Below are 25,841 nucleotides of genomic sequence, written 5' to 3' on the forward strand. Positions count from 1 at the left end.
ATGTCCTTTCTCTCTTTAGACAACCTATGGAACGACCAGAATCTGGAGGCAGATCTTGATCTTCCCCCAGGATGGAGGAAAATACACGACTCCTCTGGGACCTACTACTGGCATGTGCCCACGGGAACCACCCAGTGGCAACACCCATCTTGCCCCTCTGGTTTAGCACACACTGGGGAAGCTGCATTGCCAGAAACGGTATCAGGATTCCAATGCCTTTTTCTGTATACTTGACAGCACCCATGTGAAAAGTAATGCCAGCAGCCCAACCCTTGTTCTCTCTAGGGCTGCTGTTTTTCTTTGCATATACCCCTATATGCAGACTCGCCTGTCTCTCGTGGTGACACAGATACAGAGCCTTGTGCGGTAAAATTTAACAGAGTAGTGACTGTGGACTGTCAGTCCCACCTGGCACCATTTGTAGGTTTGCATGCTTCTGCATGATCTGCTTGTTCTTACTGGGCAACAGGGACTTCTGGATTTCAAAGCTGACACCAAAGACTGATAACATCCAGAGGGCATGAACTGGGGTGGGGTCAACTGAGTCACTTGACTGGGTGGACAGCTGTGGAGAGAGGAGATTGCAGCTGCATTTTCCGTGGGGCTTCTGCTGTAAAATGCAATGTATTAAAAAGCCTAAATTCGTTTACTTGGATTGATTTCAGTGGGTCTTCCAGGTATGTTTAGGATTGCAGCATTAGTCAGCAGAAGCTATCCAGTAAGGTACTGTGAATGCCTAGGATAAAATAAATGTAAACAATGCTAAAATCTATTGATTTGCCATAATGATCTTTTTTTATTCATGCAGCAAAGTAACATTGTCTATTGGGGTACCAAACTGCTTTCCATTAGGACTTGGCTCAATGCATCTGTTTTGAAAATCATGATAGAATTTGCTTTTTAGAAGAAAACAAATGGAGAGTACAACAAAATATGTCCCCAGTGCCTTTCAGAAGTTCTCTTCTTCACAGCTCCAGCCAGCCCAAAACAGAAGTCCTTGTAGTGCTGCTTGGGGCTTGCAGATGACATCCCCCCCCCTTTCTGAAATGTTTCTGTGCTGTCTAAATAGTGCTAAAGGACCCAGTACTTCTTTAGAAGTGTGGGGGCAAGAGCTTTTTAATATCAAGGTATACATCCCTCCAGGGTACTATAGGGGCTCAAGCTGGCCAATTCCCTCTCCCCCTGCTCCCGGGATTTTCCTTTCTTTTTTATATAAAAAACTCCTCCCAAATGTTTCATGGCTCAACTGCTCACAACCATAGACCGAATTTCTACATACACACTTTAGCTGCTTAGCTGAGCCTCAATGTTAATAAAACAACAATGGTGCCACATTCTCTTCACTTTCACAAGCTTCTTTTCTGTCCTCATTCAGGATCTTCAGGTTGCAGCAGTAAGACGTCTGCCAAGGGAGAGACCTATCCCAAGTCCGATGGCATCGCTGCCCAGAAGGTAGGGTTGTCTCCTGGGGGCAGGGGCACTTCATCCAAACACTAGGGCACATTGAATCTGAGTAAAAGTGAAAGAGGGCTCTAGGGCCTGTTCATGGTCTCTTCTGGTGACCTCACAGGTAACACAGCTCTGTGCAGATGCAGAAGCAAGCAGGTTTGTTTCCATCCCACAAGTCTTTGGTCTAACTTTTGAGTCAGAAATAGAAATACTGATCCTCTGCTCCAATCCCCATCCTACTCAGATGGCTCCATCAAAATGGGAAAGGACTGGGACTGCAAAGTACAGGCTGGAGGTTCCTAGTCCCTGCAAATCACATCAATAGGGTTAGAGCTGGTACCATTGAATTAAACTTAATGTAAGTGAATTAAACTTAATGATGTGTTGGAGAGCTGAGAGAACGATGAGATCCACAGCTGCCACTCTGGGGATGAACAGACGCTTGCTAGAGTTATGCCACGACTGAGAACCTCCGTGTCACTGCTATGCTTGTCTACCTGTTACAGGACATCAGTGAGCTGGCATGGGGAGGAGCATCACCAGGGCAACCCAGAGCTTGGCTCCAAGGTACAGTCAGGTGAGGTGGGGGGCACAGGGGGTACTTAGCTCAGAAACCTGGCTGATTGAGGAAGCCCCTTTCTTTGAAGCAAGGGGTCCAGATTCAGCATAGGTAAGGCCCTTCCTTGGAGGCTGCTGCAGAAAATTTGCCCCTCTGTGAGCTTTGTTTGACTGTTTGTTTATTGTATACTGCCCTATACCCAAAGATTTTAGGGCAGTTCACAACGCAATATGTCAGGCTATTCATTGGAACCTGGGAGTCTCTCTCTTATTTTGGAGAAGGTGGCATGTGTCCAGTCCAGTCCTTCCGGTACTGCTCTGAAAATCATGGCAGCTGCTTTGAATATTCCCTTTGCATTTTACAGTGCATTCCCAGTATCACTCAATAGGTTTTAATCACCCTTTCATTCATGTGAAAGATTGGCTAGATTGTATAAATGAGTAATCTATGCATGTTGAGTGGTCTTATCCATGCCCTTTGTGATGTTCCCCTCAACTATCCTTGAACCCTGTGGCCCCTTTCCTTGATAAAATAGTTTATCAAGTAACTGAACTATTTTTAACAGATTAACCTTTTTAAAAAAAACCTGAATGATACCTCTCTTAAAATTATTTTTTAAAATTATAAGCTCCTTCCCCAGAACTTAAACACAGCCCAAGTATTTTGGAATCTATTGTTTTAGTTGGATAAGTTGTAATTTTAATTGTGAACTGCCTTGTGTGCTGTGCTTGGTGAAGACAGATTACTTGGTGAAGACAGATTACTTGGTGAAGACAGATTACTTGGTGAAGACAGATTACTTGGTGAAGACAGATTTCTAACTGTGCCACCCATCCCTGTTGTCAGATCACTATAAACATGTATAAAGTACCTTGCCTCAGGAGAGTAAGTTATTCAATCCATAGTTACCTAATACCTAATCAGAATTCAACAGCTCTTAAATCACACAGCGCTGCAAGTCCAATTTATAGCAAAATAGTAATTAAAGAATGCTTGAGGAAGTGGGGGAGGGAAGGACTTTCTAAAAGCAAATTTTCAGGATTGGAACTTCTACCACTTCCAGTCAGATATTATCTGCAGAAGAACTTGTCTCTGATGTGGGCAGGAGATAATGGCCTTTCCCATCCATACCCTTTTAGGTAGGTTTATCCTTGACAGCATCTCCCTGCGGTATCACCTGTGATTTCTTTCATTTTGAGAGTTTACATACAATTACCCAGAGCTGGTTTGCTGTTTCCTTCTCTCACCTGAAGGCATGCCGTCCAACTTTTCTGGAGCCAAAACCAGGATGCGCGTCTTCTGGGATGCGCTCCTGGGTGAGTCATGTGACCCACGCCACGCTATCAACCCAGAAAAAAGCACTTTTTCCAAGGTGATATCTCCTGCAGTGCCCAAAAACATAGGTTTGGTGCCGCATGAGATCATGGCCCTAAAGAAGTGATTTTTTTTCAGGGCAAGAGCACAGCACAAGAATGCGGCACCCAAAATGGCCACCACGATCTCCCGTGAAAAAGCAGGGTGTCCTGGGGCACTTGGGAAGTATGGGAATGAGGGGAAGTTATTAAAGGCAATTAAAGACTAGTTCACTGTGACACCAGTCTGAGCTATGAATCCTTGACAATCTACAATTTGATGAGGGAAAAGAAGCTAGGAAAGCCTCACTTTCTACACCTCTAGTCCTTCTCCATGCAGCACTAGGAGGGGGGAGGGATGGACCTCAGATGTCCAGGGGCTGAGTGTGACCCCCCAGGCCTCTTTCTCCAGACCACACCCCTCACTGGCCCTGCACCCTCCTTGAATGTTTCCGCCTGCTTGGGATGTGTCCTTGAACTCTGATAATGCGTATTGATTGTGTCTAGGTGGAGGACAGAGGGGAGTGAGTAGGAACTAATCTATTGTGCAAAGGTGAAAACCACATTTCTTAGAATAGAATTGTAGAGTTGGAAGGGACCCCAAGGGTCATCTAGTCCAGCCCCTCTTGCTCCACCCAATTTTGCCTCTGGTATGTGAGCCATGCCCTCCCTCCGAAAGATTGCAGCCCTCAGGCTGAATAAAGTTCCCCATCCCTAATCTGGTGGGACATCCTATGAATAAGGACAGACACGAGGACTCCTTTGTGACATGTTGTTGTTGTTTAGTCATTTAGTCGTGTCCGACTCTTCGTGGATCAGAGCACGCCAGGCACTCCTGTCTTCCACTGCCTCCCGCAGTTTGGTCAGACTCATGTTGGTGGCTTCGAGAACACTGTCCAACCATCTCATCCCCTTCTCCTTGTGCCCTCCATCTTTCCCAACATCAGGGTCTTTTCCAGGGAGTCTTCTCTTCTCATGAGGTGGCCAAAGTATTGGAGCCTCAGCTTCAGGATCTGTCCTTCCAGTGAGTGCTCAGGGCTGATTTCCTTCAGAATGGATAGGTTTGATCTTCTTGCAGTCCATGGGACACTCAAGAGTCTCCTCCAGCACCATAATTCAAAAACATCAATTCTTTGGCGATCAGCCTTTGTGACATACAATGTGGTAAAGAAGGGCACAATGAATTTGGCAGCGAGGGTATCAGTTGATGCTCTCCAGAAGTGTACACGATGGCTAGATTTGAGGTACAGTCAGGGACGGAGGGGCTGCTCCAGTTCACATTAGCTGAAATGTTCACAAAAACCTGCCAATGGCCTGGGCTGCATAGCCAATGGTGAGCTAGGAAGGCTGGAGACACGTCTTATGGTAACCCCCTCCGCCTCTCTCTTGCCAGTGCTTCGTTGTGCGTTCGTTGGGCTGGGTAGAGGTCCCTGAGGAGGACTTGGCTCCTGGCAAAAGCAGCATTGCCGTGAATAACTGCATCCAGCAGCTCTCCCAGAACAAGTGTGACGACTGGGACCCTGCGGACAGGTGGGGTGAGGTGAGTGCCGGAGGCCCAGGGAGAGGTCTACTCAAATGTGTTCTCTCACATAGACTTCCAGCAGCCCTTGTGCTGAATGCAGCCATAGCGGCCAACTCCTATGTGTATGGGCATTGCCATTTCAATGGTGTGCTGGTTCACCTGCCCCCACTGATGGAGGAAGGGGGCGTGGTAGGTGCAGTCCGTCCCGGGTGTCATCCATGGGGGGGGGGGTTGACATCACCATCCCGCTCCCCTGGGATGCTCGCCCCGCTCCCGTGGGCAGCTAGCCCCACCCCTGGGCGCACAGCATGTGCACCACTCTGGGCACTGAAGCAGCTAGCTCCACCTCTGCCTGCCCCCTCCATATTTTATTCAAGTTGTCACCCTTCAATGGAGCAATTGATTTCCTGGCTCTAGGCACTGTTTTGCATCCTTTCCACCTTTGGTAGGGACCAGTCACCCAGGCACGAGCTGCTGGGTGTCCCCATTCCTTTCCCTTGTACATATTTGCCAAAAATGCACCCATTCAGTCCATGATATTACACACAGGTGTTCTTATGCACTGCTGGGTGGATAAACATGCCAGTCCCTGTTTTCCCTAGGAAAGGGACATCATTATTGCTCTAGTTGCAAGAGGCAAGTGGAAGTTTTTTCCGACCCCTGCACTGTATCTCAGTCATAGTCCTCTAGCCTTCCCTTTACAGGGCCAAAACATGGTGATGATCCTGAAGAAGGACACTATGAGTTTAGTGGATCCTTTGGACCAGAGCCTCATCCACTCCCAACCCATCATCAACATCCGTGTCTGGGGTGTCGGCTGCAACCACGGCAGGTGAGGAAACCTTTGGCTTGGGGGTGGAGAGGGCATTTTCTGCTGCTGGAAATTAACATGAAGGACAACTCCTCAGTCTTTTAGCATTGCACCAAACTGGGGTACTGAGCCACAGGCCCTGTAGGAGGGAGAATCTTGAAATGGTGGTCTCTCTCTCTCTCTGTGTGTGTGTGTGTGTTTGTGTGTGTGTCCATCTTGCTGTCCTCACCTTGCCATGAGGTCCTTCTGCTCACTACAAAGAAACCCTTCCTCTTCTTGCCAGAAACTATTACAGCTAATAGCACACAGCCCATTAAGAGGGTTGCTTCTTGAGGGATTCTGCATTAACCAGATTTTTCTTTCTTTCCCTACATGCTGTGCTTGATCCAAGGGACAGGTAAGGCCCCTTCTTCCTCCTGCAGCAGGGACCAGTGCCTGGAGCCCTGCCCTTGCTTACTGGGCTCTCCTCTCCTTGCAGGGATTTTGCTTTCGTGGCCAGTGACAAGGACACGTGTATGCTGAAGTGCCACGTCTTCCACTGCAATGTGCCTGCCAAGGCCATTGCCAAGGCCCTGCATGAAATGTGCTCCAAGGTATCCCTGCTGATTCTGGCATGGTTCTTTCCCTACATACACACATGAGGAAGGAAGAGTGTCCCAGCCCCTGAAGTGCAGCACCAGTCCCCTGCCTGCACCAGACTACTCTCATTTTGCAAGGAGGTGGAAGATGGAATTTCATCCTGGTTGGCTGGGGGCTGGAAGGAATTCCTCTGAACCATGAATTCATTGGACCTCTGTATTAAATGAATCTTGTCAGATTTCTAGGAACCTAGCAGTCCTTGATGGTAGAGGGGCACAGCTATAAAGACAGTGGCAATTCTGTGCATGCTTACTTGGCAGTAAGTCCTACTGAAATAAGGGGAACCTACTTCTGAGTAAACAAATGGGATTCCCACTTGAATTGCCACTTCTAGCCATGTCATTGAAGACTGGAAATGTTCTTTCTGTACTTTCTCCTGGGTGTTACCATCTAGGAGGGTCTTCTCCCTGAGCTTTGCCACCACCACTACTACTCAGGTTTAGATGGGAGGTTCCAGCAGGTGGTCCCAACTTTTCATGACCTTTCTCTGTATTACAGATCATGGCTGAGCGAGCCGTGGCAAGTAACAGCCTCAGCCGATCTGTTACCTTTGAACCTGTCACTCCAGATGACGTCTCTCTACAAGGTAACAAAAATTACAGATCCCATGAGTCCCTTCCTGGGGCACCTGACAGCACTTTATCAGTTCTGTGCTCTGACAAAATTGAAGTAATTATTCCCATCTTTGGTCTAAACAAGCATCCCTGCTTCTTCCTTGAAATAAAGTGTTTGATTTGGCTAACAGGACTCCCCACCCACCCTGCCACCCCAGTTGGCTGGGAGAAGGTTGAGAGAACCCTCAGAACTATGTCTGGAAGAGGAGAGGTTGTTCCATCAGGCAAACAGAAATGTTTGTGCTGATGAAGCATTTGTTTCAGTGTGACGTTGAATTCCGCCTTTTGTTCCGGGCAGTTGACATTCTGGATGCCGTGGGAGAGTCTGTCCGGAAATATGAAGCTTTGTATATTGGCACCTCACCAGTGTCCAAGGCCATGGGTAAGTAGCTGTGCTCCTTGAATTCTGCTACCTATCTCTGGTGTGTTCAATGGGTGAAGTTATTGCTTATGGGGCACCTCCTCCCTTACCAAGTCTGTCAACCCCTAAAATCTGGAGGGGCCCTTCTCTCTGCCCCAGTTATGGTGGAAATCTTGAGAGAACCCTGTTCTCTGGCTGATGAGCATTCTCACTTTCCCTTGGATCACCCATTTATTTCTTGCCTCATCATTTCAGGGATGGATGTGCTAAATACTGCCATTGAAGACCTGGTGGGCAGCCGTGGCCGTGACCAGTGGACTCCATCTGTTGTCAGTGTTTCAGACTCAGTGATGCAAGCAGACCAAGCTGAGGTAAGGCTCCTTGTCATACTGGCCACCCTGGCAGCTTTCTCCTCTTACCAAGTGACTGACAGTAGCCCTCCTATCTGGCATCCTGCCTGCTCCAGAGATACTGGAAAAGGAGCTAGACCAGAGTGACAAGAGGACCATTGGACTTTAGTGTAAAGCCAGTCACTGAATGCCATAATCAGGAGTTTGCCACATGTAGTCAGGACATCTTAGCTCTACATATGCCAAGTAGAAATCCAATGATTTCATACCTAATTTCCCATGCCCTAGTTCATCTAGGAGCTCTCTCCGGATGTTCAAGGCTACACAATCTATGTTATGTGTGTGACCCCAAACTCTGTCCTGCTCTGTCCTGGAAGCATTTGATCATCATCAGCTTGATGGTGTACGGATCCTCCATGAGCAGCGCAGGCTTCCTCCTGCAGATGTTTCTCCTCCAATGCAGGGAGGGCAGCAGAGCAGACATTGTGTTTATGAGTGCAGCCTCAGTATTTTACTATATGCTAGCCATTTTCCATGGCGATCGTGTGATCTAGACAAAGCTAAGCACTTTCAGATCCCATTTATTTTAATGAAAGAGATTGATGCAACTGCTTAGTTCTCCCACCAAAATCAATGGAACTTTAAAGTGCTTAGTTTTGGCTGGATCATACAAGTCCAATTGATTTCAATCAAAGAGTTGAACAGTTTCATTGATCTTTTCCATTGAAATCAATGGGACTGGATTATGTGCATAGTTTGATTTAATTTATTAAATACAAATTTGCAAAATAGTTCACTAGTGGGCATGCAAACCCCTCATTAGCCTTTTTGTTCTCAGTGATTTCAGTTTTCAGAGAACAGACGGCAAACACAATAACACTCTGAATCAAGTCCAGAGAAAGTTACTTGTAGCTGGTTTGTTCTATTGATTTCAATGAGAATCACAAGTTTTTGTGCAATGAGGCTGAGTCAGTTACAAAACATCTTTCCTTTTATTGATCTTTTTTTTAAAAAACTGCTGCCGGCACAAACCCTTTTTATTCACAAAAGATATTTCTGAAACTAAAGGCAGAACTAAAAGAAATTTGTTTGAATAAACATTTGTGCAGTCAGAGAAAATACCGATACATTCTGTTCATAAAGGTAAAGGTAAAGGTACCCCTGACCATTAGGTCCAGTCATGGATGACTCTGGAGTTGCGTGCTCATCTTGCTCTATAAGTTGAGAGAGCTGGTGTTTGTCTGCAGACAGCTTCCGGGTTATGTGGCCAGCATGACTAAGCCGCTTCTGGTGAACCAGAACAGCGCACGGAAACGCCGTTTAATTTCCCGCTGGAGCAGTACCTATTTATCTACTTGCACTTTGACGTGCTTTTGAACTGCTAGGTGGGCAGGAGCTAGGACCGAACAACAGGAGCTCACCCCGTCGTGGGGATTTGAACCGCCAACCTTCTGATCGGCAAGCCCTAGACTCTGTGGTTTAGACCACAGTGCCACCCGCTCATAGGTTCTCACAAAATAAAACAAACTGTCTATAAGAATTATGTGCTGGTGGCAGTTCTAATTTTTAGGTATAGTCTCAAAGCAGAATAGCAGAATAATGCTGCCACTTAAGATATACATTTTAGCGGTAGTCACAAATCATTAGGAGGCATTGCTGGGGTTTCCATTGAGATCCTGCATGTGCACTGACTGACAGCTTCCTTGGTTCACTTGAGTATTCTTCACTCTGCGCACCCCTTCACATGTCTTTAAAAAAAAATCAACCTTCTACTGCCCACCACCAAGAGTGCCAAAGGGTGAAGAAGGAATTAAGAAAGGAAGCAGTGGAGGGTAACATCAGGGTGACAGAAAAGTCTATTATAGAAAACTGCTGCAGCCCGTGTCCTTTTTTAAAATACAGTGGTACCTCGGTTTATGAACACAATTGGTTCCGGAAGTCTGTTCATAAACTGAAGCGTTCATAAACTGAAGCGAACTTTCCCATTGAAAGTAATGGAAAGTGAATTAATCCGTTCCAGATGGTCCACGGCGTTCGTAAACTGAAGCGTTCATAAACTGAAGCGAACTTTCCCATTGAAAGTAATGGAAAGTGGATTAATCCGTTCCAGACGGATCCGCAGAGTACTCAACCTGAAGCGTACTTAACCCGAAGCATGGGTGTAATTGGTTCCGGAAGTCTGTTTATAAACTGAAGCGTTCATGAACTGAAGCGAACTTTCCCATTGAAAGTACAGTGGAACCTTGGTTTATGAACACCTCGGTTTATGAATTTTCGGTTTACGAACGCCGCGGACCCATCTGGAACGGATTAATTCACTTTCCATTACTTTCAATTGGAAAGTTCGCTTCAGTTTATGAACGCTTTAGTTTATGAACAGACTTCCAGAACCAATTGTGTTCATAAACCGAGGTACCACTGTAATGGAAAGTGAATTAATCCGTTCCAGATGGGTCTGCGGCGTTCGTAAACCGAAAATTCGTAAACCGAGGTGTTCATAAACCGAGGTTCCACTGTACTTAATACCTTTATTTGGATGGACTGAATTGGTACAGAAGACTGCAAAAAAGAAATTACTAGAGAGTTGCCCCTGATACACGCTGGGCAGCAGCATTTTCCCACTGTTTCCTAATGTCTTACGAGATCCCCACTTCTTTTGCTAATTTCTGCCAAATGGTTGAGCACCTGGCACAGTGCATGGGTGGGGGGAGGAGAGGGGAGATAATTCCACCAGGCAAGCTGCAGTATAACAATGAAATCTACCTTTTTCTTATTGTTTTCATTTAGCATGCTTTACAATGCTGGAAGCCTAAGCTATGATTATGTATTAAATTTGTATATCAAGTCCACTGCATCAGGTTTATTAGAATGTGCACACAGGTTCAATATTTGGCCTAGGACATATAAATATTAGTACCTAGGATAGAACTGAAGTGCAGGACTAATGCTGGCCTGGATGCACCCTTAAATCTCATCTCTTTTGTGTTCTTTCTTGAGGCTGAGGAGGAGGACGGCTCTTGCCTGTGGGAATGTCAGGTCCGCTATGTGACTTTTATTGGGATTGGGAAAGACGCCCACACCTTCGCACTCATCACTGACATGGGCCAACAACGTTTCCAGTGCACAGCTTTTTGGTGTGAGCCAGATGCCGGCACCATCTCAGAAGCGGTGCAGGCCGCATGCATGGTAAATGCCAAGACATTTAAGCAGGGCTTGCTCAGTAGTTAATGCCCATTTATTTATTGACTACATTTACATCCCACCTTTTTTCCACCATAGGATCCCAGGCACTATACATAAGTTTCCCTTCCAAACACTGGTCAGGCACTGTTCAGCTTCTGCAAGGGGGCTGCACTCTTTGCAAGGCCTCTTAACCAACACTGCCCACTTTAAGCTTCAGAGTGGACCAATCTCACCCCACTTCCACCCCATCAGTTAGAAACCCTAGTGTTTGATCTCTGCCCTCAGCAGTTTCAAAGCACCTGAAGCTGGAATCCTGCATCAAAGGTTCTCATCTGTGCATTGTAAGCACTGATGATGCTGTTGGAGCTCTCTCCCCCCCCCTACTTATAAATGTGCTGCTCCAAGCTTTATTAGCCTATATCATAGACTGAAAGAATTTATGTCAGGAAATAACTAGATCCAGCAACCACCAGGTTTTGGTAAGCTCTGCCCTCTGTAAATCCACCATGATTTGCTTATTGTTTTTTTGGTAGGTCCAGTATCAAAAGTGCTTAGTGGCTTCTACATCGCGAATGAGACCAAAGAATGGCTCACGCTCCATCCTGAAGATGAAAAGGACAGTGTCAGTGGACTCATCAGTCTGTTCCTTTCCTGTCACAGGGCACTCCCTGCAGAAAAATGGCAGCGCAGCCACTACACGCAAGAGGGGTTTATTCTCATTCTTTGAAGCATTTCGCCAAAAACATTCCATGCTACACACCCCTTAGCCCAAAAGATGTGGGGTGAGACAGGGATGGTGGGCCCCTCGTGATACTTAACAGTGGCCTTCCTTTGATATCCAGGTTCAGAATGTAAATAGCATACTTTTGTCTGTTGCCTCTTTCACTGAATCTAAGAGCCAACAGATCCAAGCAAATCTGGCCCCTGAGAGAGGACTGTGGCTGATTCTAGACATGTTATGCATAGTTTTGCTAGTCCTTTGCCATGTAGATGCTATGAGAAGGAGGGAATATTGTTTTCAGGGCGAAGAATAAACAAAGCTGCACCTGAATGTTTCGATAATGTTCTTCGGCATGTGGAGTAGGCAGCATCCACAGGCTTAAAACGTTGCTCCTGCTTGCCCAGGGTGGGCTATGGAACAGGGCACAGCAGGCATGCCAGCTTGAAGCAGTACGTAGCTCCACTTGGTTTTTTGCAGTAAAAGCTGTATCGCGACTCTTCCTTCCCCAGCTTGTAGCATGAATGCTTGGCATATGAAACCTGACTGCAACCCTAGGCAGGCCATGGAACAGCCACCCGTGTTAATTTGTGGCAGCAAATAGATGCTTGTGAGCCTCTGGATTTATCAGATGTCAGTACAGGTACACATTTCCCTTGAAAAGTGGCAAATAGTCTATTCTTTTTGAATCCGCATACTGAGACACAAGGACTCTCTCAACCCCTCTCCCTCCCTAAATCTGCTCCATAATACTTTAGGGGGCACACAGGGGGAGGAGGGGGGTGTCTCGTTTTATTGTGCAATTGGATGTTCTTCACACAGTGCTACAGTGGCTACAGCCCATACACTGTTCCATCAATGCCACCACACTATTATCTCTTCACAGTATAGCCTGCAACAGGCCTGAGTTTCTTTGGCAACGTCTGGGCTAATCCTTTAACTTCTGTACGTGCTGTAGCAACTATTCTAATAACACCAGCATGCCTAGTCAGGCACTTGGATTGGGAACAATGAATTGACCAGGCCATCACTGTAGGACCCAATGCTGGCTAGCAACTCTGACAGACACAAGTGATTCACACTTGTAAGATGTAGGTAAGGAGAATATAAAGCTGCCTGTGGACTCCCCCCCCCCATTTTTTTTAAAAAAAGAAAAAGGCTATAATATTGAGAGCTTCTTGCACCAACATTGACAAAAGTGAAGAGACTGCTGGGTCCCATTTGATCTGTGTCTAGAAATGGGGAGTGAGGCTGGTGCGATGAAAGTGTAAATCTCCAAACAAGTTCCTTTCTTTTCTGTTTGGGAGATAAGGTAACCCATCAACTTTATCTTATTTATAACTAGCCCCAGATTAAGATAGACTCAAGTCTACCTCAGTGATACTTTATATCTGATCATTTGTGCAAATAAACTGCTAATATGGAAGAAGTATAGAGTTGTTTTATCTTTGGTTTCTGTCTCCAGGTAATTTTATTGGTGCTAGAATGAGCTGCTGATATGGGTGGGAAATGAATGACTTCCCTTTGGTGTCACTGCCCAATGCCAACTCTATGGCCATGCCCACTTCCAGGCTAAATTGGAAGTGGAAAACGCCAAGTTCTGCATGAGGAGCTGAGTCCTTTTCTATGATATAGGTAGGCAGAAAGGGGGATAGGCAGCAAGTAAGCCTAGATCAAATAGGTCCTGCCTCCTGTGGTTTGTTACCTACCACGAATGGCAGTAGAGAAGTGGACTAAATGGAAGGAGTGAATGGATATTTGCAGGAACAATGTGAGGTGAGTGGTCTGCCGTCTGCGTAGCTGCTCATTTTCTAATGTGCCTTGGTCCAAAGAGTAGGGGTGTATCTGCAGAGAATAGTCCTTTAGGAGAAAGACTACCAAAGCAGACAGGGAAGTTTGTGTTTTTTTCCCCTCCATACAGAGGGAACTTCTATAAAAGGGATCAAGGCCCAACTAAAACAACTTAGGAGAAATTCAGGATTGTACCTTTGCAGCATGCTTAAGGACAGGACTCTTATGTGATTGAACTCAAACACTGTTTGGAAAAGATATTAATTCATGCTGGATTAATTTTAGACAAAGCTGTTAAAATGACTTAGCCCAAAGGGCTTATGGAAATACTGGGCCTTGGGTTGTGCACTTTTATGAAACAAAGATGCAACAGACCATTAGACACTGGCAGCGCAGAGTGTGGCATGCAATAAAGCAAAATCTCTGTATTAACAATGCACATGCATGTGGGAGAACTATAAAGAGAGCCTGCTGGGTCAGGCCAGTGGCCCATCTAGTCCAGCAACCTGTTCTCACAGTGGCTAACCAGATACCTGCAGGGAGCCCAAAAGTAGGACCTGACCATAACAGCACTCTACTTTCCTGTGGTATCAAGCAACTGGTATTCAGAAGCATTACTGCCATCAATCATGGAGAAAGAATAGAGCCATCATCAGGGTTATTAGCCAAGTTGAGTATATGTAGGAAATATAATAACAAATTTTTGTTTTATTATATCATATCATATAAACAGGCAGGTAAACAAACGTCATATAACCCACAGAGTGACTCAGATGCAATGCCTATCTCTAGCTACAACACATAAGAAGGATTATGGTAAAGACAGCAAGGTCACTTAATATGGGAAATATCATAATGACAGCAGCATTGATTGGCAAATAACATCAAAAAGGAGTTACATGGCTTGCTGGTATGATTGCCAGGATACTCCAAGATGAAGCTAATCAAATGCAGCATTAGTCATGCATGAGCTGCAGTGATTGCCAAAATAACAATCAAACCAAAGATTAATACACTCTGGTTTCCTCTAGGTTAGGTTACTGCAACGTGTTTTAAGTAGGCTGTCTTGGAAGATGGTTCAGAAACTCCAGCTGGTGCAAAATTAAGCGGCCAGGTTACACACCACGACAAGAAGGTTTAAGCATATTGCACTGATCCTGGGCCAACTACACTAGCTGCCAATTAGTTTCTGGGCCCAATTCAATGTGCTGGTTTTGACCTATAAAGTCTTAATGGTTCAGGATCACAGTACCTCAAGGACTGCTTCCCCCCTATGAACTGACCTGGACCCTGCAAACATCATTTGAGGCCCTTCTTTGGCATACAGCTGATGAGGGCCAGGGTCAGGGCCAGCTATGGGAAGCCTGCAAGCAGGACCAGAGCCCTCCTGCGGTTTCCAGCAACTGGTACAGTACTTGGAAGCATTTCTGCCTCCAGCTGCGGAGGCAGAGCAGAGCCACCCTGGCTAGTAGTCCTGGGCAGCCCTTTCCTCCTCCACGAATTGCTCTGATCCTCGTTTCAATCCAACCGAGTTGGTCTCCGCTGCCTCCTGAGGGAGCGAGTTCCGCAGTTCCGACCCAGCGCTGCCTGGAAAAGTCCTTTCTTTTCCCTGTCCAGAATCATTTCTTGTCTTTCTTTTATAAATTTATTACTGTTGTTGTTGTTGTTGTTGTTGTTTACATGGTTATTAAAAAGGTGCTGCTTTTCAGCATAGCTCAGTGGCGGGAACCCACCGAGTTGTTATTATTTTAATTAAATGTGCACATACATTTTCATATTCATATTCATTTTTAGTTTTCTAAAGATTACCTTTGAGTTACGCAGCAACCTTTACCTTGGCAGCTCACCTTCTGAGCAAGCCCCTCTGGCTGGCAGGAGAAGGGAGCGGGGCGGGCGAGCCCGGCCAACCCGACGCCCTACCGGCCGGCCTGGCCTCTGGCTTCTGACCTCCGCCCGACACCGGCGAAGCGCCGCCCGGGCCCTGACCCAGGGCCACCGCCTCCTCCTCCTCCTCCGCGCATGCGGGCTGGCGTCGGCCCGGCCCCTCAGGATCCGGCCCGCCACGTCACGCTCAGGGCGCGTCTAGCTGAGGGGGAGGCCATGGCGGAGCTCTACGTGAAGCCGGGTGAGGGGTCGCTTGAGGGGCGCCTGAGGGACGGGCGGGCGGGCGGACTGCCGGCGGAGGGGTGGCCTTGACGTCTCGCTTTCCTTTCCAGGGAACCGGGAGCGCGGCTGGAACGACCCGCCTCAGTTCTCGTATGGCCTGCAGCAGCTTCAGGCTTCCGGGGCAGCAGGAGGCGGCGGCGGCGGCCGCGGCGGCAAGCGGGGGATCCTGACTCGACGCCCGGCAGCGGCTCCGGGAGCAGCACCGGCGCCGCCTCCTCACGGGCCAGGTGAGGAGACGCTGAGATTTTCTTTCTTTCCTTCCTTCTCGCATTTTATTGTTGACAGGGAAAGCGTAAACGCAAAACAAAACTCGGGACTACGGGATGTTGGGTAAAATCAAGGTTCCCAACGAAATCCGCTTCGCTGGCGGATTAGCCCTCTCCATAAGGATACGTTCACTTATTCAGTCATTCGTTTATTTGTTTCATGAAAGTTGTAAACAAATCAGCAGACAACCTCTGCAAGTGGTTGTCTTAATGTGATCCCTTTAGGACCCTCTTGGACTGTCCATCTCTTCCTCTGCTGAGATGGGCCAAGTTCCCCACACCTGCCAGGAACGCAGAGCCCACCTCCTGGTGCTCATCCTTCCCCTCTCTCTCCCGCTGCCTCCTGTAGCCAACTTCACTCCAGGCGATAGGGCCTCCTGTAGAAGGCTATGCAGGAGTCTTGCTTGTACTTTTAACTTGTTCAACAAGGCTGCTCTTAATCCTCATAGACTGGGCAACCAATCTAGTGGGGTAAGTATTCAGGCAAATTTCCTCCATGTGGGCAAACTCTAAGGCAGGGGTCCTCAAACTAAGGCCCGGGGGCCGGATGCGGCCCAATCGCCTTCTAAATCCGGCCCGCGGACAGTCCGGGAATCAGCATGTTTTTACATGAGTAGAATGTGTCCTTTTATTTAAAATGCATCTTTGGGCTATTTGTGGAGCATAGGAATGTGTTCATATTTTCCCCCCCAAAATATAGTCCGGCCCCCCACAAGGTCTGAGGGACAGTGGACCGGCCCCCTGCTGGAAAAGTTTGCTGACCCCTGCTCTAAGGGATCCAGCAATAGTGTCCTTCAACTATGGCAGAACACATAGGCTGGAATTGCAGAGCTGTAAAGGCTTTTCTTTGCTTGATATTTGTGATGCTGGTTATATAGTGAGGACAAGGAGTCTGAATGGGTAGTTTGACATAAAGGTAAAGGTACCCCTGACCGTTAGCATACCTGGCGCCCTGGCGCAACGGATCCCTCCGGTGCCCCCCCGCCCCGTTTCCCAGCGTGGCGGGTGGGCGGGCGCAGCGCGCAGTGCGGCTGCTGCCTGGAGGGCCGGTGCCCTGCGCCACCCAGCCTGGCCGTAGGGCCGGCCCTGGGCCAGGGGGCATTGCCCGCCCCCTGTTGCGACGCCCCTGTGCGCGGCGGAGGCGGTCCCAGGCCCGCACGCCTCCGGAGAGCGGCCTGAAGCCGCTGAACAGCTGAGAGGCGCGCCTGGGGCTGCATCCGGTGCACCTGGGGCGGCCTCCACCGCGCCTCTCAGCGGGCGCAGTGGTGCCCCTGGTGGCCTGGCACCCTGGCGCCCAGCGCCACCGGACCCGGGCCTAGAGACGGCCCTGGTCGCGGACAACTCTGGGGTTGCACGCTCATCTCTCTCTATAGACCGAGGGAGCCGGCATTTGTTTGCAGACAGCTCCTGGTCATGTGGTCAGCATGACTAAGCCGCTTCTGGTGAACCAGAGCAGCGGACGGAAACGCCCTTTACCTTCTCGCCAGAGCGTGCTTTCAAACTGCTAGGTTGGCAGGAGCAGGGACCAAGCAACGGGAGCTCACCCCATCGTGGGGATTCAAACCGCCAACCTTCTGATAGGCAAGCCCTAGACCACAGTGAGGGGGAAATTTGGACAGACAAGCAGAAGTGCAATCAGCACAAAAATCATGCAGTAAAATATGATATTTCATGTGGCGAGATGCCATCTCTGTCTAACAAGCTCTGAATGTCCAAGGGAAGGCTATGCTTATCAATAACTTGTAGCATTTCCTAATTGTACGGTAAGGTGGATTTGAAGATCATAATGTAAAACAGAAATAAAAGTCAGTTCCAGAGATTGACAGGCCCACAGCAAGAAGCACACAGGAATTTTTCTCTATGAACATCACAAGTGTGACTATGGGTTCCCACAATTAAGAGTGCTGTGAGAGGCCTGTGAAAATTTCTCAAACGAGTCCAGTCGGCCTTCACAGTTCACCAATTGTACCCAGAACTCATTAAAGTCTTTTAGAGTTCTTAGCTGGTCTTGTATATGGTTTAGGGTTTGAAGCTGGGCCAGGATATTTTGTAAAGTAGCTGTGTTTGCGTCTGTCTGTTAATGCTCAGTAGCCTCTGAGTCAGCTTTTTTTTCCTCATCAGCCATATTTTTTCAGTGTTAGTTCCTGCTGCTTTTTTTCTTTCAGCAGCTCTCTTGTTGGTAGACATGGTGATTTATCTTAAGCAGTAAAGAGATAGTAGAAAAAGTTTATTTACCATTTGACATTAATCTTTTGGCAGCACAGAGCTGCTTTCCAAGTATTTAAAGGCCTTTTAGTCAGAGAGATCAGAAGGACGTCCCTCACAGCTCCATTCCCAGACCGGAGGCCCCACCCCTTTCTTCTTGGAGAAAGTTGTGACCTGCTTAAGGATTCCTGATGCAATTCCTGGACCCACCTCAGAATTGCACTCCTTCTGTTAGTGGTTTCCCCTCAGATATATCTATTTAAAAATATTCTGTGAAACTCTCAACATGCAAGTGCTTCATCCAGCCCAGTTTTTAAAGGGATCAATAGATATTCTTCAGAAAAACTGGTCATCCTCTGAGAGCTATTTGGTTTTGATCAGGACGTTGGGTTTTTGTGTGATGTGTGTTCTAAGGAAGGGTGCATGCAGAAATTCTGAGGGTGGGAACTACATAACTGAATCAACTTTATTTATTTACTTACACAAATATTTGTATACTGCTATTCTTAGAAAGAAATTAAAGCTGTTTACAACAATTGTACATAAAACCATACAACAAAAAAACATACAAAGTTGAAATCAGCTAACTATTGTGGAAAGTTGTGTTCTTAATTGCCTGCACAAGCCTGATGGAATAGAGAAGTTTTCATCAGATGTTTAAAAGCTGAAACAGAAGGTGTCTGCTGAACCTCTGTTGACAGAGTGTTCCACAATACTGGGCCAATGACACTAAAGTCTTGGTTTCTTGTTGCTGTCAAATGGGCTTTGCTGGCTCAAGGCATGACCAACGATGCTCCTGCAGATGATCTTTAAGGGATCTCCCCTATCTAAGGGGTGGGGGCTTTGCTTTGCTTTGCTTTCCTTTCCTGATTCTGAGACCCAGAATTAGATTTTCTCTATGTACTATACACTGGTTGTACGCTTGATTGTGTCTTTCTCCTGACTTGTATTTTTAGCACCTGGTCCGGAAAGTGCTACCTGCTCAGCAGCATTGTCAGCTGTTCCACCGCCACCAGTGGGCTTGCCTCCTCCTGGTTTGCCAGGCCGCTCTATGAGGGTAGATGCCACAAACCAACCTGTCACTGAGGCTGGAGAGGATTGCCATGTGGAGGATGTTCTTGCCCCCTTGAATGAGGCCCTGGCCAATTGCAGGAGATCTGTACCAGTAAGTAGAGCTGCTGCCTGTTCAGGATTTCCCCATTTTACTTTGGAGGGAAGAAAGTTCTTTTGCCTCTGTATGAGCAGTTGTGGTCTGCTTCTTTGTACTGAAGTGATTAGTTGATCAGCTAGAGCAGAGGGTGTGGGGGGCACATTTGGAAATATAGTGGGCACCATTTCACAGAAGAAAAAACTGGCAATGCTCAGAACCTCTTGAAACAATCAAAACACCTGTATACACCTCAAAACAAAGCACATTTTTTTTAAAGCTGGCAGCCTTCCCCCCACAACCCATGCCCCAAGCAAGTAGGTAGCGAAAACCCCAGACAAAACATCTTCCCATAAACAAAAGGGACAACACTCCCAGTAACTGCAGAAAGAAGAAAAGAAAGAAAGAAAGAAAGAAAGAAACCCTCCACAAACAACAACAACCCCCCCCCAAAAAAACCACAAAACACCATAAGACACATCAAACAAAAAAGCAGGCAAAATGATCCCCAGATACTGGAGACATTCTCAGGAAAGGGAAGAAAGAGGATGAGATGGGTAAGATGCTTGCAGTTTTCCAGCCACCTATATGTGCGTGTAAACCAAATACCTAAAAAACTGAAGTGCTGATCACTAGGAGTACATGGCGTGAAGCTTCTATCTCTTGCATTACTGTGGATCACATCTAAGTGTAGCATCTAACATGAAATGGTTTTGACTTTCTGTGGATGGAATTCCAACAGGTCTAGATATTATTTAAAATCGGAGCTCTGTTGTTGTGGACTTCTTGCAATGAGGAATTGATTAATGTGTCAGGCTGTGTTGAAAAGATGGCATCCACAGTGAGCTAGAGACCGTGTCAGACTCTGGAAATAAATGGTTTAACTAGGACATCATATTTGGTTTGGCATGATGTCTGCAGTGACAAATCTTAGGTATAGCTATTGCTTTAGCAGAGATTAGAGTGAAATTATAAAACTGGTAGGATGAAAATGAAGGCAGGCAAACAGCTTTAAGACAGGGTTTGCTTTTTTGTGAGCTCAAAGCTAATGAGGGTTTTGCCATTCCCTTTTGTCTTAAGAGGACTAAGGAGACTGTGGTGAGAAGTTATAAACATAACATTTGTGAGATGTGCTTCCTAATAAGATTTTTTTTTCCAGAAACAGGTTTGTGATGACATCAGCAAGCGCTTAGGAATCCTGCAGCAGATGTGGGTACAAGGGAAACTCTCTGCCCCAGTGAGAAAGGGAATGAAGATTCTGACACAAGGTAAGCAGCAAGGACAAAGTTCAATGCTCTGCGGCAGCATTCCTCATTGTAAACTCTTACCTTACAGCCTCTGGCCACCTTAAATAATTCCTATAGCAGAACTACTGCTGCAGTAGGATTAGCATGCAGTCCATGTGTGTGGCCTGTGGAGCCGCAAACATCTGCATTCCTTAATTATTTAGTGGCTTAGGAGCTGGGGTCAGGGGAAGCAGTTGAATTGGGCTACTTTTTCATTACCTTTTGCAGTTATGAGATGCTTTCTTTTTTACTTTCAGAGCTCAAGAGGCGGCACTGGGATGCAGCTGATGAGATCCATCGCTCACTAATTGTGGACCATGTCACTGAAGTGAGCCAGTGGATGGTAGGAGTGAAAAGGCTCATTGCAGAAACAAGAAACCTGCATACAGAGGATCTGGCCACAGAAGATTACGAGCAAAAAATTGAAACCTCTTTGGAACCAGAATGCCAGTTAGATTAGGCCAGGTCCAAGGAGTTGGCAGTATAAGACTGGGCCCGCAGGGGACTGATTTCCTAAGCAGCAGAGGAAGGTGTTTTCTCTCCTGAGCATTGGTGACCTACTCAAGTTAATTTTAGCCAATCTGACCAAAGCTCAAAGCCTAAGGAGAAATCTCTCAAGTAAGATGGAGAATTCTGTGCAGCTATTTGAAATTGGTGACTGTGGTTAAAAATAGCCGGGCCTTTCTGGACTTGGTACAAAATGGAAGGAAGTGACTTGGTGATGCAGTTGTAATGCAAGTATACAATGAAAGTCCAGACCGAATATATGTGGTACTGAAACTAAGAGCTTGCACTTACAGCTACTGTGAAGTGCTGCTCTGGATAAGGTTCCTGGTCTTCACCTACAGGCAACGACCGATTTACATGTGACTGCACACATGCACACTGCGGCAACCCAGAAGTGGCTGGAAAAGGGGGCGGATTGGGGAGGCGTGGGCTTGTGCATGCTCCACCATTGCACACGATGACCCCATGCAGATCGGGTTGCATGTACCTTGTATTTTTCATTCAAATCTTTCCAGGAAAACGTAGACTGTACAAAAGTGAGGTCTCATGTTTCCCAGCAATTGCATCTCTGTCCTCAGCAATTCAACCAAAATGAGAGGATAGATGCTATTTTTATTTTATTTTAAAGGAACCATTTTTCACTGCAGTGTCTTCATTGTAGAGGACATTGTGCTGCTATAATTTTTTTACTGTAACCCTCTACTGGCTTCCATTCAACCAGTTCCCTCTGTGATGTTCTTTCCACATGCCCTTGGGGCAGTGTGGAGAGTATGATGACAACAGTTGCTGTGCATCCTGCTTCTTAAACTGCAGTTTAATGCTGGAAGTAATTTTTCCATTGTGGCAACTATTGAAGGTTACTATAGCAATTCAATAGTAAAATTCCATTAACCTTTGGGTGTTATTCAGCAATGATCCTTCTGATTGGCTGACAGCATTTATAAGTTTTTGTGGATTTTTAAAACACCATTGGAAAACTGTGTACACAATTTCAAGGTAACATTACACTTTATTTCCACTTTATCTCACACGGGGCTCAAACCCACAACCCTGAGATTAAGCATCTCACAGTCTACCGACTGAGCTATGACAGCTCAGCGACAGCATCTGTAAGTTAAGGCTTATGTTGTTACCTTAATTTTGCTAATTCTTAGAAACAAGTCCTGTATCTTAACTTGTATAATACACATATTAAACGAGTTCCCAGCTTCCAGCTGCAAATGGGCCTTTTAAATGCCTTGCTGTACACAAGCATAACAGCAGCTAGAAGCAAACGACACCTCAGAAACAAGGTGTCAAGTCTGCATCCTCCATCTAGGCTTTACTGGACATTGCCAACAGTCTACATGTTGGCATGATTCACACATTATGCTAAGCCAAACCATGGCTTAGTATGGGCATGTGGGCTCTGAGAGAAGAGACAGCAGCCACTTCGCTCTTCTGCCATGCTGAGCTAAGCCATAGTTTAGGCTTAGTGTGTTGTCTGAACCCAGACTCCTGGTTTAGCTCTCTCCAGACTAACCCATGGAGTTGTGACCAAGGTTTGCTCTATGATTTTGCTCCTCTTATCTCGTTTTCCAAGAACCACCTCCCAACACTGCAACAGCAACAGAAAAACAATAGCAATTGTATTCAGTGATTGATTTCCCAATGTTTTTGATTCAGCTGCCCTGCCTTGGTTTCTTACCTACTAGAGGCAATTTGCTCTACAAATATACTATCCAAAGGAGTCAAATTGCAAGTCAGTGACTAGGGCAAAGATGGAGCACTGGACTAGCCATGAAGCTCACTGGGTGACCTTGGGCTCCTTCACTAGCTCTAATCTGCCTCAGGGCTGGAAGGAGAAAGCTGGGGAGCTTGGTCATAATTGTGCGTAAAAAATAATAAACTGCTAGAATCCTAGTGTGGTTTGTTAAAGGACTCACATTTTATGTAGAATAAAAATACGGCCATATCCATATATTAAAATACCATACAGGAAAGGTGAGTGGCCACAGATGGGACTTGTTCTTTGGTGGGTCCCATACTTTAGACCAGTGCTCCCCAACCTTTTTATCACCGCGGACCAGTCAACGTTTGATAATTTTACCACGGCCCGCTGAGGGGGGAACGTTGATTGTTTATATTTTATTTAGATTGTTTTGATTTAATTATTTTAATTTAATTGTATTTAAATGTTCCTTGGGTGGCCCGGTGCCAATCGATCCACGGACCGGTACCGGTCCGTGGCCCGGGGGTTGAGGACCACTGCTTTAGACCTGTAGTTTCTCAATGTAGACTCTATACTGTACTTATAAACAGTTAGGAGTTCTCCAGGGTTCAAACAGAGCTTTCTCAGCCTTATGTAGAAATGCTGGAGGCCAAACCTGGACCTTCTGCATGCAGAACATATGTTCTACCATTCAGCTATGATCCTTCCCAAAGATAAGTTTTAGGTACCACTTATAAATGCTTTAGCTTTTGGCAGCATTACATTTGATTGGCACTTTTTTGTGTACTGGTATTTAGTTTTAATCTATTGGCATGATTATTTTCAATTTTAATGGTTTTAAAACCATCTTTGGGTAGTAGTCAAATAAATTTTACTCAAAGTAGACCCATTGAAATTAATGTGACTACTCAAGAAAGGCCAACAACATATGATGCTGCAGTGAAAAAGGTACTTGGCAGCCTTTGAGCAAATGATTTTTACCCACAATACCTATGCCACGGCATGTTTCCCAAATTCATAATTATAGGCTACTAGCTGGCCGCATTGCTGTGTTTCCCCCACCCTGTCCCGACTCATGACATACCCCGCCGCCTCCCCCCACCCCCCGGTTCATCCCTGTGATTCCCCCCACCCTGTCCTGACCCATGATCTATTCCAGGCATCCCCAAACTTCGGCCCTCCAGATGTTTTGGACTACAATTCCCATCATCCCTGACCACTGGTCCTGTTAGCTAGGGATCATGGGAGTTGTAGGCCAAAACATCTGGAGGGCCGCAGTTTGGGGATGCCTGATCTATTCCGTCCCCTCCTTCCCCCAACACCCACCCAGGCAAGTCCCCACCTCCATTCGGCCTAGTCTGTAAAGGCGAGCAGAGGTGCTGTGGAGAGGGAAGGTTTTCTAGCTGCAGTAGCTGTGCAGCCGCCGCTAGAGGGTGCTGTTTTGCAACCTCTTTTGGCTTTTCCCCAGCATGCACTTTTGGGTGAGTTGTGTGTTCTGAAACACAGGGTTTTGGGGTTTTTACCTTGCACAGGTGTGACATCTGTCTACGCAAACTGTATATGCTTCCTCTCACAGTAGCACGGGACATTGTGTGCAAATTTGAACGCTATCGGTTAAGGGGTTTCAGTGAAACACACCCACATGCCCTTTTTACATTTTTATATATATAGATTGGCTGGGCTAGACTCAGGTGTTCCAAGGGTGCTGGGAAAAGGTAGCACAACAGACACCTCAGATTGGGGAAACATTTAGTTTTCAGTCTCCATTTCCTTGATCTCAGCCCACACCCAAGAGGCCCTGCTAAAAATGGCCTTGAGATGGTGCTGTACACCTGCAGCTCTATCACAACAGCAACAATCTCTCTGTGATGCTGGAGATTCAAGAAAGTAAAAGGCAAACATATGCTCATCTGGCAGGAGTGTTGGGCAGCAGCAGAATTTTGGGAAGTTGTGTTTGCAGAAATCTGATCACAAAACAAAACTCATGGCCAATCCCCACCTTGGCTCTTTGGGGATGGGCCCCAGGCCAATGGAGATACTTACAAATAAGATACAGCTGCAAGAATGCTACTATCAAGATATTGAAACTAAGTGTAAGCAAAGAAAAATATATGACCAAGTATGGCCATATCGGAGAAATCGAACCAGCAGCTTGGATTAAGCAGAGACTTAAATACCCCCCCCCATCCGTTTGGAAGATTTAATTCTTCATGCAACAGCCACATGATCCTAGTACAATTCACTAACGTCTAGAACTTGTTACTGGCTCCCAGTACCACACAATATGGATATTAAAAGTTTTCCTTCAGAAGATCTCTAAATACCCAGATATATAGTTGTGAACTCTGATTGATACTCTGATGTTGTAGAATCCTTCTGACTTCAATATTTTAATTTATGGATTTGATTTGTAATTTGTGATTTGTCCTAATGCATTCGAAGGTTATTATCTGTATTTTTCTTTTCTGTATTCTATCTTCTTTCATGAATAAAAAAAATATTCTCCCCATTTAAGAGATACTTGGTAACATCCAAAATTAGTCATGTTCCTGGCTAATGTTGGATATATGTGGCAGCTTTGATTATAAGGAAGGGGACTAAAATACAATTGTCAGTGTTGTAAAGTCCTAATATGTAGTTGTAGTGCAGACACACTTGGAATACTTTGCACAATTCTGACAAGCCCATCACAAGGTATTGTAGGATAGTGAAAGCCCTTGATTAAGGTCATTCTGCAATTTGTACCAAACAAATTTTTCACTGTTAGCTTTAAGGATTGTTCTTTTTATCTTGATACCATAAAGATTCACTAACAGCATTGTAGTGGAATTCCTTCCATCACCCCTAGGAAGGGGTGTGTATGTAGCTCAAGCTGCTAGACAAACACAACTTGGACAGACTATCAGAATAATGCAACCAAAGAGACACCAACAAATGCACATGGTACAGCACTGAAAATGAGAAGCGTGTCATCTTGTTCCTAAGGCTGGTTATAAACATCCATGTCCTCCATTTAATCACTCTTTGACAAAACACCCACAAAGGGAGGAAATGTGCTGCTCTTGCTGCCACCAGAGGCTAGTCTCTTTGTCCTAATAACATACATTCCATAGGGTACACTCCCAGCTGAGTTTGTACAGGCTACATTCCTAGTCATGTATACCAGAAATGAAGGAAGCCAGACTTGCTTCCAACCCAGGAATT

General features: G+C 46.1%; 2 protein-coding genes and 1 long non-coding RNA gene across 3 annotated transcripts; 2 read left to right on the forward strand and 1 right to left on the reverse strand.

The window, feature by feature from the left end:
- Nucleotides 1-12,979, forward strand: APBB3 (amyloid beta precursor protein binding family B member 3). Its single transcript, XM_060278131.1, has 11 exons — nt 1-198; nt 1,376-1,452; nt 1,956-2,016; nt 4,754-4,900; nt 5,587-5,714; nt 6,172-6,286; nt 6,831-6,918; nt 7,245-7,328; nt 7,563-7,678; nt 10,655-10,843; nt 11,374-12,979. The coding sequence occupies exons 1-11, from the start codon at nt 1-3 to the stop codon at nt 11,605-11,607; spliced, it is 1,437 nt and encodes a 478-aa protein (XP_060134114.1). The 3' UTR covers nt 11,608-12,979.
- On the reverse strand, nt 1,034-15,294 carry LOC132592571 (uncharacterized). The gene is made up of 2 exons (XR_009558075.1): nt 15,159-15,294; nt 1,034-1,755 (listed from the first exon to the last, which is right to left on the reverse strand). It is a non-coding gene; the product is annotated as an uncharacterized LOC132592571 (long non-coding RNA).
- Nucleotides 15,295-15,386: 92 nt separating this feature from the next.
- SRA1 (steroid receptor RNA activator 1) lies at nt 15,387-24,323 on the forward strand. Its single transcript, XM_035103515.2, has 5 exons — nt 15,387-15,474; nt 15,566-15,742; nt 18,943-19,151; nt 20,293-20,401; nt 20,677-24,323. The coding sequence occupies exons 1-5, from the start codon at nt 15,450-15,452 to the stop codon at nt 20,877-20,879; spliced, it is 723 nt and encodes a 240-aa protein (XP_034959406.2). The 5' UTR covers nt 15,387-15,449; the 3' UTR covers nt 20,880-24,323.
- Nucleotides 24,324-25,841: the final 1,518 nt, after the last annotated feature.

The sequence above is a fragment of the Zootoca vivipara genome, chromosome 8, assembly GCF_963506605.1.
Source record: "Zootoca vivipara chromosome 8, rZooViv1.1, whole genome shotgun sequence".
NCBI lineage: Eukaryota > Metazoa > Chordata > Lepidosauria > Squamata > Lacertidae > Zootoca > Zootoca vivipara.

Excerpts from the sequence above, each read along its gene's own strand:
- APBB3 (XM_060278131.1), top strand. The coding sequence starts at position 1 with ATGTCCTTTCTCTCTTTAGACAACCTATGGAACGACCAGAATCTGGAG. Across the intron at positions 2,017-4,753 it reads ACCCAGAGCTTGGCTCCAAG|TGCTTCGTTGTGCGTTCGTT; the intron begins GTACAGTCAGGT and ends CTCTCTTGCCAG. Across the intron at positions 4,901-5,586 it reads CTGCGGACAGGTGGGGTGAG|GGCCAAAACATGGTGATGAT; the intron begins GTGAGTGCCGGA and ends TTCCCTTTACAG.
- SRA1 (XM_035103515.2), top strand. The coding sequence starts at position 15,450 with ATGGCGGAGCTCTACGTGAAGCCGG. Across the intron at positions 15,743-18,942 it reads GCCGCCTCCTCACGGGCCAG|CACCTGGTCCGGAAAGTGCT; the intron begins GTGAGGAGACGC and ends TTGTATTTTTAG. Across the intron at positions 19,152-20,292 it reads ATTGCAGGAGATCTGTACCA|AAACAGGTTTGTGATGACAT; the intron begins GTAAGTAGAGCT and ends TTTTTTTTCCAG.